General features: G+C 40.0%; 1 protein-coding gene across 1 annotated transcript in view; it reads right to left on the bottom strand.

The window, feature by feature from the left end:
* tg (thyroglobulin) overlaps nucleotides 1-12997 on the bottom strand; it is a 333710-nt gene that overhangs the window by 297252 nt on the left and 23461 nt on the right. Inside the window, exons 8-9 of the mRNA XM_059646355.1 lie at nucleotides 11531-11716; nucleotides 7796-8917 (exon numbers count right to left, since the gene is read on the bottom strand). Of these exons, the coding sequence (XP_059502338.1) occupies nucleotides 7796-8917; nucleotides 11531-11716 (1308 nt within the window). The remainder of the gene's footprint in view (nucleotides 1-7795; nucleotides 8918-11530; nucleotides 11717-12997) is intronic.

The raw sequence follows: 12997 nt of genomic DNA, 5'->3' as shown, positions 1-12997 counted from the left end.
TATTAGAATATCTGTATACACACACACACACACACACACACACACACACACACACACACACACACACACACACACACACACTATATATATATATATATAAAAATGAAAAGGTTCATTACCAAAATTGGAAAATTGGCTAATGTTAAGGAAACTAAATAATTACATCGCATTTGTCTTCTTGGAGGAAGATACAAGAAATCTCCCAGAAATACTAGAGATCCAAGTAACTTGCAAGAATGAGTAACTGATATATATTAGTTAAAATTTGGAGAAATTAATGAGTTTGAAAGTTGACAAATCCTTCAGGACCTGAAGATCCTGAAGTGTTGAAAGGAGTGAGTGTAAAAATTTAGAATGTTGCCTGCAGATTGGAGGGTTTCAAATGTAACCCAACTATTTAAGAAAGAAAGGAGGGAGAAAACAGAACTACATACCTGTAAGTTTGGTTCCAATAGTAGGGAATTCTAGTAAAATACTAGAATCTATTATAATAGTGTTTTGTTTAGTTTCAGTTTTGTCCAGTACTGCAGAAGTGCTTAGATGAAGATAATGTGGTTCCTGACAAAGTGAGAAGTTGGTTAAAATAGTTTAGTTCCAGACCAGGAATATTTGGATAAGAACCTAAAGAGATTATTTGAAGTGAAGAATGTTTGAACTCAGGTGTATGGCAGATTTTCCAGACTGAGAATTGATGTCACAGTTAAATTAGACCTATTGAACTATTCAGAGAAAGGGGCTCCTTCCTGGTGTGTGTCCTGTACAATTGGTTCATTTGGATACTGTATAGGAGTGTTTCAGGATTAGTGGGATTATATTTTACTGTCATTTCAAAAACTCTAAAATCATACTATCTGTAAAAGATTTATTCATTTTGTTTCCACTTCTTTTGTGAAATAAACTCTGTTTTATTAATATAACTTGTCCAATAATAACACCAGCAGGGTTCATAGTAACAGCCTGCTCCATAGATGCTGAAAGAAAAGTAACCTTTCTTACCAGAGATAATGGGAACTGCAGATGCTGGAGAATCCTAGATAATAAAATGTGAGGCTGGATGAACACAGCAGGCCAAGCAGCATCCCAGGAGCATGCTGCTTGGCCTGCTGTGTTCATCCAGCCTCACATTTTATTAACCTTTCTTACCTCAGATTTCTCATTGTAATTTGCATACACTCAGAAGAGGGTCTCACTGTGTCTGAAGTTCATGCAACACTGTGTAGGTGGTCGCTTCTTGTGATCTGGGCCACAGGTTGCTGAATTAATCATTATCATCATCAGAGGTTTGTAATGCTTAAAGGGATTTAGATTGTTCCACAAACAGTTTTTGAAGGGATCAGGCTCACACAACATCAGGTTATAGTCCAACAGGTTTAGTTGACACTACAAGCTTTCGCAGCCTCATTCCCTCTTCAGATACTAGTGAGAGAGGTAGTATCAGACACAGAATGTATATGCAAAAGATCAAACAGTCATAGAACCGATGCAAATATATTGAACAAACTTAAGATGGCTGTTAAATCTTTAATCAGTTAGAAAGGAAATGCAGGTTTCAATTCATTAATATGTAAATCCCAGAATTTCTCTCAAGTCACTGCCCCAAGATAGCTAAAGGTTTTATCAGTTTATCAGAGATGACATCTCAGGTCAGATAATACATTTTAAGTGTGTGGCCTGGTTTAGAATTTGCATTTTAAGTTGGATTCAGACTGGTTCTATGTCCAAAGTTGGAATGTATAAAATGCCACATTGACTGACTGTCTACAAACTGTGTGCTATTTGAATAAAATAAAATTTATCTACAATTACAAATCTGCAAATGCAAATTCACCCCACAGATTTGTGTGTGTGTGTGTGTGTGTGTGTGTGTGCAAATATGTGTGCATTTGTGAGTGCGCGCGTGTGTGTGTGTGTGCGCCTGTGTGTGCTTGAGAGAGTGTGCATGTGAGTGTGACTGTGTGTGTGTGTGAGAGAGCGAGAGTATGTGTATGAGAGAGGGTCTGTGTGCGCGTGTGTGTGTGTGTGTGTGTGTGTGTGTGTGTGTGTGTACATGCATGTTTGAGAGAGAGACTACATGTTGGTGTGCTTGTGCGTGAATGTGTGTGAGAGTGTATAGTGTGAGTGTGTGTGTACGTATGCATGCGTGTGTGAGTGAGTGTGTAGAGTGTATAGTGTGGTGGTGTCACCTGTAATGTGACATGAACCCAAACTCCCGGTTGAGGCAATCCTCATGGGTACCGGACTTGGCTATCAGCCACTGATCAGCGTCTCTGCATTGTGTATCCCAAATTCCACCTTGGAGGACGTTTACCTGAAGATCTGAGGCTGAAAGTCCTTGACCGTTGAAGTGTCCCCACAACTGGGAGGGAACATTCCCATCTGGCAATTGTTGCACAGTGTCTGTTCATCCATTGATTTCGCCTATGTACCATACTATACAGGGCACCCTTGCCTAGCGTATGAGGTAGACAATGTTGGCCAGTCTTTGGGTAAACATCCTCCGAGGTGGACTTTGGGATACACAGCAACACGGTGTTGCTGAGCAAAGACTAATAGCCAAGTTCAGACAGACACACACACACACACACACACACACACACACACACACACACACACACACACACACACACACACACACACACACCCGCTCTCTCTCTCTCTCTCTCTCTCACACACACACACATACACACTATGGAGTGAATTTGCAGATACATCCTATTTTGGTGAAAAAGCACACAATTTTTCAACAATCAGTCAATGTGGCATTTTATAACTTCCTACTTTTGGAAATAAAATCACTCTGATTCCAAGCTAAAACACAGACAGATTCCAAACAAGGCTTCATACCTAAAATGCATTCTCTGGCCTGAGATGTCACCTCTGGTAGACTGATGAAATCTTTAGTTATCTTGTGGCAGTGACTTGAATGAATTTCTGGGATTTGCATATGAATCAATCAAAATCTGTATCTCCTTTCTAACTGATTAAGGATTTAACTGCCATCTTCGGTTTGTTTAATACATTCGCATCAGTTCTATGAACCTTTGATCTTTTACTTGTAAATTCTGTGTCTAATGCCACCCCTCTCACTCATAAAGAAGGAGTGAGGCTCTGAAAGTTTGTGTTTTCAAATAAACCTGTTGAACTATAACCTGATGTTGTGCAATTTTTGATCTTGACCACCCCAGTCTATCACCAGTACCTCCACATCTTTGAAGCAATCAACCATCAACCCTGAGGGTCCCTTCAAATGCATTGTCATCTTTAAAATACCAAAGAAGGAGGCCTTCATGGATACCTTCATTTTGAAGCACACTCTGGGTCTCTTGCTTCTGCAGCATCACTCAATTTTTTCTGGTGTGATTGGTATCTGGAGATTGCTGCAGAACCTCTGCTGGACCTTCTGTATCCCTGGGAGGATGTGCAGGAAGCCAATTAGGGAGGGTGCATCAATAAAATTACTCTAATGGGAATTTATTGAGTACTTAACAACAGGCACCCAATTGTTTGTCTTCTCTGCCACAAAAAGCAGCTGAGGGCCAAGACATTGAATTTTCAAGGAGGAGTTAGTTACAGTTCTTAGGACTAAAGGGATCAAAGGGTATGGGGGAAAAATGAAGAAGAGGGTGCTGAGCTGGATGCTCAGCTATGATCATACAGAACAATGGAGCAGGCTCAAAGGACCAAATGGCTTAGTCCCGTTCTTATTTTCTATCAGAATGTTACCAGGATTAAGCCATATATCAAGCATCACCTCATTAGAAAGGCACAATGTTGATCAGTCCTAAAGTCAACTTGACATTGGACTTTTCAGTTACTTGAGAATTGACAATCTATGCTAAATTACTTTTGAATCATCAACTTGCGTGAAGAAACAATCATCAACATAGCCTATTGATACGAACTGCCAGACTGACAGGAATCAACTTCATAGTCCATGAAAATTGGAGATTAAGTGTGTGGCGAATGACCGTGCATGAAGTGAGCATGAATTAGAATCAAGGTTAGATTGATGTAGTCCTATCTCCAGTCTCCATTGCCTACACCTGTGATTCTTCATGGAAGCAATGAATCACAAGAATCATTTCTTGAATTTATAGTTCTGCAGTTATGCTTCTTCAAATGATAACTTTTGTGGCTTTCTGTCATCCACAAATGTCTCTACAGGCCCAACTGGGCTCCTCTTTTAAATGCAAATACTTCACTATTTTAACCAATGGTAGAAGTACCACTGTACTGGAGTGAATAGTCCTTTGAAATAACCAGCATAGCTGAAAGGGCTCCTTTGACTCCTGATGGTTCTATATGTATACATGGGAAAAGACAAGTGAGAAAATTCAAAATCCAACAAGGAGAGAATCAGGCAAATCAAATCCCTCATTCTAACTATTTTTGGAAAACAACTTTATTACTCTTGAATGTATAAAATGTAGTAGCTGTTATTTCTCTCATGTTACAGTTGATTACGTGACTCAATTTAAATTCAGGATTTAGATGTTTCAATAAAAGCACAAATAATTTGCAGATAACACTAAAGTGAGGGTGGATGGCAGATGTCAGTGCTGAGGAGGGACCTATAAATTACTTGTAATTAAGAATATACTTGCTGAATGGCTCATAGTTGGCAAATGAATTTCAACATGAGTTAAGTTTAAATGTTGGCAAGAAAACTAAGGAGATTTCATTTAGTAGGAAAATAAGAATCTAAATTATCTGGAAATGAATCACTGAAAGTAATGATACAGGTTTAAAGTTCATAAAAAAAAATATGAAGTACAGATTTCTTCTCATGGGATACAACTGAAAACCAAAGAAGTTATGCCAAACTTGCACTGAATCTTGGTGAGACCTGGAGTATCATTTACAATTCTGGTTGCCATATTATGAAAATATGTAGAGGCGTTGGAGAGGGTCAACATTGGACAGAGTCCACCAGAAGTTACAATGATGATACCAGAAATGCAGAGTCATAGCTCTCAGCAGATATTGAATGAACTCAAAATCTCTTCTCTTTTGAAAAGACCAGTCTCATGGTGATAATGAAATATTGATGTTTGATTTTTGAACTCTATTGCCAATTTAATACTCGGGACTTCCATGGACTGAATAGTGTTTAACAAGTGACCAAATATGGACTTAAAATGGTCACCACAGTCACCATAGGTTAGCCGAATTTTAATGAAACAACATAGAATAAACAAAACTGTGTGAACTATAATTTAACATTTTATCACTAGATACTGAAACTAGTCAATTTAGTCATGTGTGAAAATAGCATCAATTCCTGTTTTGACGTGCGCCCGTACAGTAAGTTTAATATGTTGTGAGGTTAAAAAAAAACAAAACTGCAGTTAACAAGCTTGGAAACAATGACTTTATCCTTGGCACTTGTGTTCCAAGGAACTGCTTTAGACAGGACATGAAGGGAAACTGAGCAACTACAGAAAGTCCTGACTCTACTTCTTAAAAAGGAAAAGTGCCCAGTGACAGAACAGATTGGAGAGAAGCATTAGCGCAGTTAGAGTTTAAAAAGGATGCCTACAATGTTTGGGAGACAGTAGAAGTGGGAAACCGGGAGGGGACATGAGATCGCCTTGGCAAATGGGGTTAAGGGGAATCCAAAGGAACTCTACAAATACATTATGGACAAAAAGGTAACTAGGGAGAGAATAGGGCCCTTTAAAGATCAGCAATGCTGCTTATGTGTGGAACTGCAGGAGACGGGAGAAGTAAATTCTTAATGAGTATTTTGCATCAGTGTTTACTGCGGAGAAGGATATAGAAGCTAGACGATGTGGGGAAATGGATAGCGACATCTTGAAAAATGTCGCTATTACAGAATAGGAGCTGAACATCTTAAAACACATAAAAGTGAATAAATCCCCAGAACCTGATCACGTATGCCCTAGAACTTTGTGGGAAGCTAGGGAAATGATTGCTAGCCCCTTGTTGAGATATTTGGTGAGACTGGAGGTTGGCAAATGTGGTGCCACGATTTAAGAAAGGTGGTAAGGAAAAACCAGGAAGCTATAGACCAGTGAGTCTGACGTCAATGGTGGGCAAGACATTGGAGGGGATCCTGAGGGTCAACATTTACGTGTATTTGGAAAAGCAAGGAAAGATTAGGGATAGTCAACGTGGCTTTGTGTGTGGGAAATTGCGTCATACTGGCTTAATTGAGCTTTCTTCAGGAAGTATTGAAGAAGATTGATGAAGGCAGAGCAGTGCACATGATCTTTATGGGCTTCATCAAGATATTCGACAAGGTTCAGCATTGTAGACTGGTTAACAAGGTTAGATCATACGGAATACAGGGAGAACTAGCCATTTGGATATAGAACTGGCTCAAAGGTAGAAGATAAAGGGTGGTGGTGGAGGGTTGCTTTTCAAACTGGAGCTCTGTGACCGGTGGTGTGCCACAAGGATTGGTGCTGGGTCCACTGTTTTTGGTCATTTACATAAATGATTTGGATGTGAGCATGGGAGGTACGGTTAATAAGTTTGCAGGTGACACCAATATTAGAGGTGTAGCAGACAGCCAAGAAGGTTACCCCCATATTACAACGGGACCTTGATCAGATGGGCCAATGGCCCAAGGAGTGGCAGATGGAGTTTAATTTAGATAAATGTGAGTGCTGCATTTTGGAAAGGTAAATCAGGGCAGGACTTAGACACTTAATGGTAAGGTCCTGGGGAGTGTTACTGAACAAAGAGAACTTGGAGTGTAGGTTTTTAGCTCCTTGAAAGTAGAGTCACAGGTAGACAGGATAGTGAAGAGGGCATTTGGTTTGCTTGCCTTTATTCGTCAGTGCATTGAGTAGAGGAGCTGGGAGGTCATGATGTGTCTATACAGGATTTTGGCTAGACCACTTTCGGAATACTGCATGCAATTCTGGTCTTCCTGCTATAGGAAGGATGTTGTAAAACTTGTAAGGGTTCAGAAAAGATTTACAAGGATGTTGCCAGGGTTGGAGAGTTTGAGCTATAGGGAGAGGCTGATTAGGCTATATCTCCTGGAGTATCAGAGGCCGAGGCGCCACCTTATAGAAATTTATAAAATCATGAAGAGCGAAGATAGGATAGATAGCCAAGGTCTTTTCCTCATCAGACGAGTTGGACCAAAGGGCCTGTTTCTGTGCTATACAACTCTATGATTGCTCATTGTTCAAGACAGCAAGTAAGCAACTGTGGTCTCACATTCAAATCTTATGCCTCAAGGACACCTCAGGAATTATAACCTGTAGATTCTTTTTAGTTTTTTTTTCCCCCATTTAGTTATATTTTAATCGGAAGCAGAAGTATCCTCAACCCATAAACACTTTAAGTTTCTTTTGCAGCTAAGCAGTGAGGATGAAATGAGAACTGCTTCACCTGCCTCACTACGCTGTAACACCAGGCTAAAAAGGTGGCACAATACAGAGGGTGTCTCAAAGTTCAAATTCTTAGCAACATGTGAGAGCATCAGTTTAAGATAGTTACCGAGAAATCAAACAGAGAATTCAGATAAAAACTTCCTTAACCAGAAAGGCAATGAGAATGTGGAATTGCTCACCACTAGGAGTGTTAATGTAAATACCATCATTGCATTTAAATACAGGCTAGGTAAGCCTAAGAGGAAGTAGGGAATAGAAGGTTATGTTAATTGAATTTGATCTCAAAAATGGGAGGAGGCTTAAGCCAAGCTCAAATGCCAGCATGATCTAGATCAGGCGAATGGCCTTTTCCAGTGTTGCATATCCTACGTAATCTGATGCAAAAAAAGTTTAACATATAAATTACATTAAAAGTCAAAACTTACACAGCACGCCTCCGCCAGCTAGTTTCCTTAGTTCAGGTGTCTTCCTACCCTGCAGATCCACACAGATGCAGTCCATCCCATCACATTGCATGGACTTAAAATTACCATCACTTTCACATGAAGGAATAAACACATCTGATCCCGCCGGTTGGTGTCCTCTCAAGTCTGTTAAGCGCTGACGTTCTTGTTCACACTTGGTGGGACATTGTGTCCTTTGACCCGAGACTCTTGTGTTTGGAATCTCCACCCCTTGACTGTCTACACACCAGCAAACTGTGCCTAGACACTGGACCTCTTCATACCCTCCATCTCCAGTACACTTAGGAAGAAAGAGATGTGAAGTTGGGCCATCACAGGTACCAGCCTTAGCACTCCTTAACACCAGCTGGACAGTTTCAGCTAAATTATCATCCTCTCCACCAAAGAAGTTAATGACTTCAAGCAATGTTGTAAGAACATTCCGATGCTCAAACAAAAATGTTATAAGCTTCACGATATTCCGGTTCTCTTGTAAGTTTACTGAGCGCCCAAAGTTGTCCTCAATTGTCTGGTTCAAGTTGAAGGTGTCCTTGGAGAATTCTGACGTTCCTTTGGAGAAATAGGAGTCTTCGTTCGGAGAAAACAATTTAGCAAGTTCCACAAAGTTTTCCCCACTGTACATCCCTCTTAAGCCAATTTGCTGGAAAAACTGACTGAAATTAAATGTCCCCCTATTTCCTAGACTGCTGGTGAAATTGAATAGACCCAGGTTCTTCAGAAATTTGCCTCCAAACAAATTTTCGACAAAGAATTTTGGGGATGCAGAAAACTGAAGGGCATTGAGTGCTAAGTCCTTGGTTAGAAATGCCCCTTGTACAAACTCACCCAGAATCATTTCTAGGTCACCCTGACCAATGTCCAGGTCCACAGACTGGGGGATAGAAAGCAGCAATCCGGATTTTGTGAACAGTTGCTTCAGGTCTGCGCTGCAGTGGCTGACAGACACACCAATCTTTTCCAGTGTCGGACCCAGAGATGTAGGTGTGGCAAAGATATCATTTCGACTGAAGTGGCCAACAGGTCCATAGAAGAGTCGTGACAGCATGCTTTTTCTCTCCGATTTGCAGTCACTTTCACCATTGCCTGGAATTTAAAGAGTCAAATCACAGGAAGAATAGAAATAGAAGCAGACCATTTAGACCCTTGGACTTGTTCCACAGTTAATTAGACCAGGGTTGATCAGGACCTAATCTCCAGTCAACTACTTTTGCCCCATATTTCCAAATAGACATGTCATAGACATGTCACTACCTCAAGCTTAAAAGCCCTATTTGACTTCCTGCCCACAACCTTTTGGGGATTAGATTTCCAAAGTTCTACCAACGTTCGTGTGAATAAGTGACTTTGCTCCCAACAGTTTAGCTCCACTTAACACATGAACTAGAAGGAGATGGAAATTAAGTCAACTTTGTCCTCCCAGAAGACGACTCTCCATTCAGCATCAGATGGTTGCATTTCTCATTCAAATCTATTTAAATATTTTCAATAACAGGGATCCACAATTTTCTCATATTACCAAAGATTCAAGACAGGATGAGAGAAGAAATTTCATCTAATCTCAGTCCTAAATTATTGACCATCCTCAGATTGTGTCTCCATGTGCTAGATTCCCTGCCAAAGAAATAAGCTTTCAGTTTTTATGCTAATTAATCCTCTTTCCATGATAATATATTACACCCACTCCAATTATCCTTATCTTTCATATTAACCTCTTGCATGGTATCCTAGCTTTTCTTTTGCAAATCCAAGCGCCCCTTTAATTAGCCTACTGGAAACATCCTCAAATGTTCTTGATAAATTTGACAGACAATGGTTTTCTTTTGTAAAAGTATATTGACTCTAGCTGATTACACCATGATTTTCTATTTGTTAAGACTTCCATGATAGTACACATTGAGGCTAATTGGCCTGTAATTCCCTTCTTTCTCTCTCCTTTCTTGAATTATGGTCTTATCTTTGTTAAGTACCAATCTATTGCAACTGTTCTAGAACAATTTCAGAAAAGTATAACTATCACTATCTCTGCAGCTATATCTTTTGAACTCTAGAACATAAGCCATCAGGTCCTAAGAATTTAATGGCTTTTAGACCCTTAAATTTCTCTTTAACTGTTAATATTATGATTCTCATTCTCATCTGACTTTTGGTTGCCCTATTTCTGGTATTCACCTTGCACAATTTCCTCATTCCCCATGATGATTTCTCATTTATAGTTGTAAGTGATCACGCCTTCCTCCAGTTACTCTCCAACCTGTATAAAATCACACATGTAAGATTATGTTCCACTCTTCTTAATTCCCTCAGTAATAAAAAGTATTTTCTCTAAATTCACATTATTACAATTTGAACAACTCTGTGCAAAATTAGCCTGTTGCTCCTCAAAATCAAACAATGATTTTAAGCACTGTAAAATGGTCCATTGTGATCAGAGAGGTGCTCACATCATGGAAACCATTTTTTGTGATAAATTGCAAACAGTTGAGTAGAACGGCAACACTGACCATGTTTTTACAAGATCTCAAGAAAGAAATAAATAGAAACATTGTGTGACCCAACCTAACACATTCACCCCAAAAGATCCTTTTGTATCCCTCAGAATCTGTTTCTGCAAGTGTTAGGCAATTTCACAGTCCTTCACATTTACTAGCTTACTCAGAAATCCATACCATGGGTTGACCACAGTGTGACGCAAATTTTAACAAATTCCAGTCTCACAAAAAGGGCTCACCCCAAAAGATCCTTTTGTATCCCTCAGAATCTGTTTCTGCAAGTGTTAGGCAATTTCACAGTCCTTCACATTTACTAGCTTACTCAGAAATCCATACCATGGGTTGACCACAGTGTGACGCAAATTTTAACAAATTCCAGTCTCACAAAAAGGGCCTCACTTGCACCCAGGCCATAGTGGAAATCAAAGGCCACTATTTCCAAAATTCAATGCCTGACACAAGATCTCACAAAATTTGAACCAAGATTTATTTCCCAAATCTAAACTTCGAAATGTTAGTCAGAAATGTGACTCATTCTTTTCGAACTTCTGCTGCCCTGTTCCATCAATATTTAATCTGAAGTTGTGTTCTGTGTTTGGTTTATCAGAAACTAGAAGCACACTTTTAATCTAAAAATATGACCAGAGAAGGCACAGGACGAGGATAGTTTTGTAGAAGAGTTTTTCACAGTTTAGTGCCTGGCAGTAAAGCAATGTTAATATAATTGTGATGGCACAAACATCTATCGCTACTGTGTCAAATGAGCCAGAATGTAACAGTGTACAAGATTCACACGAGATGGAATTACATCTTCTTGACAAATGTGTTCCAAGTTATGAGACATTTTACAAAGTAAATAAAGAGAGCCTGTTTCCAACTTGTAATTAGCCTAGAAATACTTGGCAAAAAAACCAGAGACTTTGGAGTGGTGATTGAAGCTGGAGGAGATGAGAAAAATTCTTTTTATACAGAAAATTGTTCTGGTCCAGAATCCATTTTCTGAATGTGTAGTAAATAGAAGCACATTTAATAGTAATTTTTCAATGACAGCTGGATATATGTTTTAAAAGGAAACAAAAAGGAAACCCAGGAAAAAAAGAAAATTAGTGAGGCAATGGCCTAGTGAAGCCACTGGAGTTAAGAAAATTGCATGAGTGTTATGCTATAACTTGGCTAGTGATAGTTGAAACAGCCAACAGATACTCACTGCAGTCAGGCTCTCTTCCCTGCTGCCTTGTTCCAAAGATCTCTTGTCCATTGGAATCTACACACCAGCACTGATCTCTGTTCTGACACTGGACTGGTAGATAGTTTCCATTGTCATCACACGAGGGAGTGAAGACATTACCAAATGAGGAAGCTGTGAACCTTTCAATTTCACATTTCGTTGGGCCTGTAACAAAAAGTAAAGCTCACTAGCAAAATGTTGCATTTTGATGTATTTTTCCTCATCTTTTGCTTGATGCTTTTGCCATTTTTTTTTGCATCAGGAAACCCTCATCATTGGATGCACTTCCCACATGGAGAACTTTCACTTGCCTATACAATAGGCAGAATTCACAGCACATTCACAAAGAGTAGCCTTGAGTTTAGGCCTGCTAACGGTTTTACCACCTACCCAGACATGATCCTACATTTGGAAGGTTACAGGATAAGGGCCATAATAAAATATTCTGGCTTTCCAATTTAATAGCAAGAGAGATGGATGCATACTAGGCCAAGCGTAACCCGCTCCCGAGTTTGATGCTTCTTGCTGTCGGCAGCATTTGTCCAGGTGAATGTTAAGTAAAATGTTGTATCACTTAGATTCCTGCATTTTTGTCACATTTCCACTCGTCACATGCTGGGCTCACACAATGCAACGCAGAGCCAACAGGAAAGGCTCCCTCTCCTCTTGAATTAGGAGCTAGGAGCAGCAGCGAGGAGTACTCCTTTCCTTTGAAAAGCTTGTCAGCTGCAATGCAGTGGTCAGTTACCCTGTGGCCGCCGTTCCATGCAGCCCACCATGGAAATGGCACCTATGCAAGGCCCAATATTGGGGACACCTTGGTCTTTACCATTCACCTGTGGGATTTGTTCCTCATCCACCCAGTAACAGGTATGCAAACATTTCTGTGCTCACAGGCCAGAAGACTGACTTAGGTAAACAGTACCAAAAAAAATTTTCACTGCAGCATAGGAGATTGAGAGGTGACCTTATAGAGGTTTATAAAATCATTAGGGGTGTATATAAGGTGAATGGCAGGTGTTTTTTCCCTAGTGCAGGGTATTTCAAGACTAGGGGGCATATTTTTAAGCAGAGGGAAGAAAGATTTTAAAAAGACAGGGGAGACAACTTTTTTACACAGAGTGGTTCATGTGTGGAATGGACTTCCAGATGAAGTGAGGATGCTGGTACAGTAACAATGTTAAAAATACATTTGCATAAGTAAGAAATGTTTGGAGGGATATGGGCTGAGTGCAGGCAGGTGGGACTAGTTTGGTTTGCAATTATGGTCAGCATTGACTGGTTGGACCAATGGGTCTGATTACATGCTGCATGCCTCTGTGACTCAATAAATGATATGAGCAGCGTTGGTATTAAATTGGGATTCCCCCTCACTTTCTGCCTCCCCACCCCCAGCTCTCAGTCTCAGTCCATCCTTGTCAATCCCCAAGGCCCCTTCATCACCAT

This window comes from Stegostoma tigrinum, chromosome 5, assembly GCF_030684315.1.
Source record: "Stegostoma tigrinum isolate sSteTig4 chromosome 5, sSteTig4.hap1, whole genome shotgun sequence".
NCBI classification, from domain to species: domain Eukaryota; kingdom Metazoa; phylum Chordata; class Chondrichthyes; order Orectolobiformes; family Stegostomatidae; genus Stegostoma; species Stegostoma tigrinum.
The sequence above is the reverse complement of the archived record's forward strand: the minus strand, read 5'-3'. Positions and strand labels throughout refer to the sequence as shown.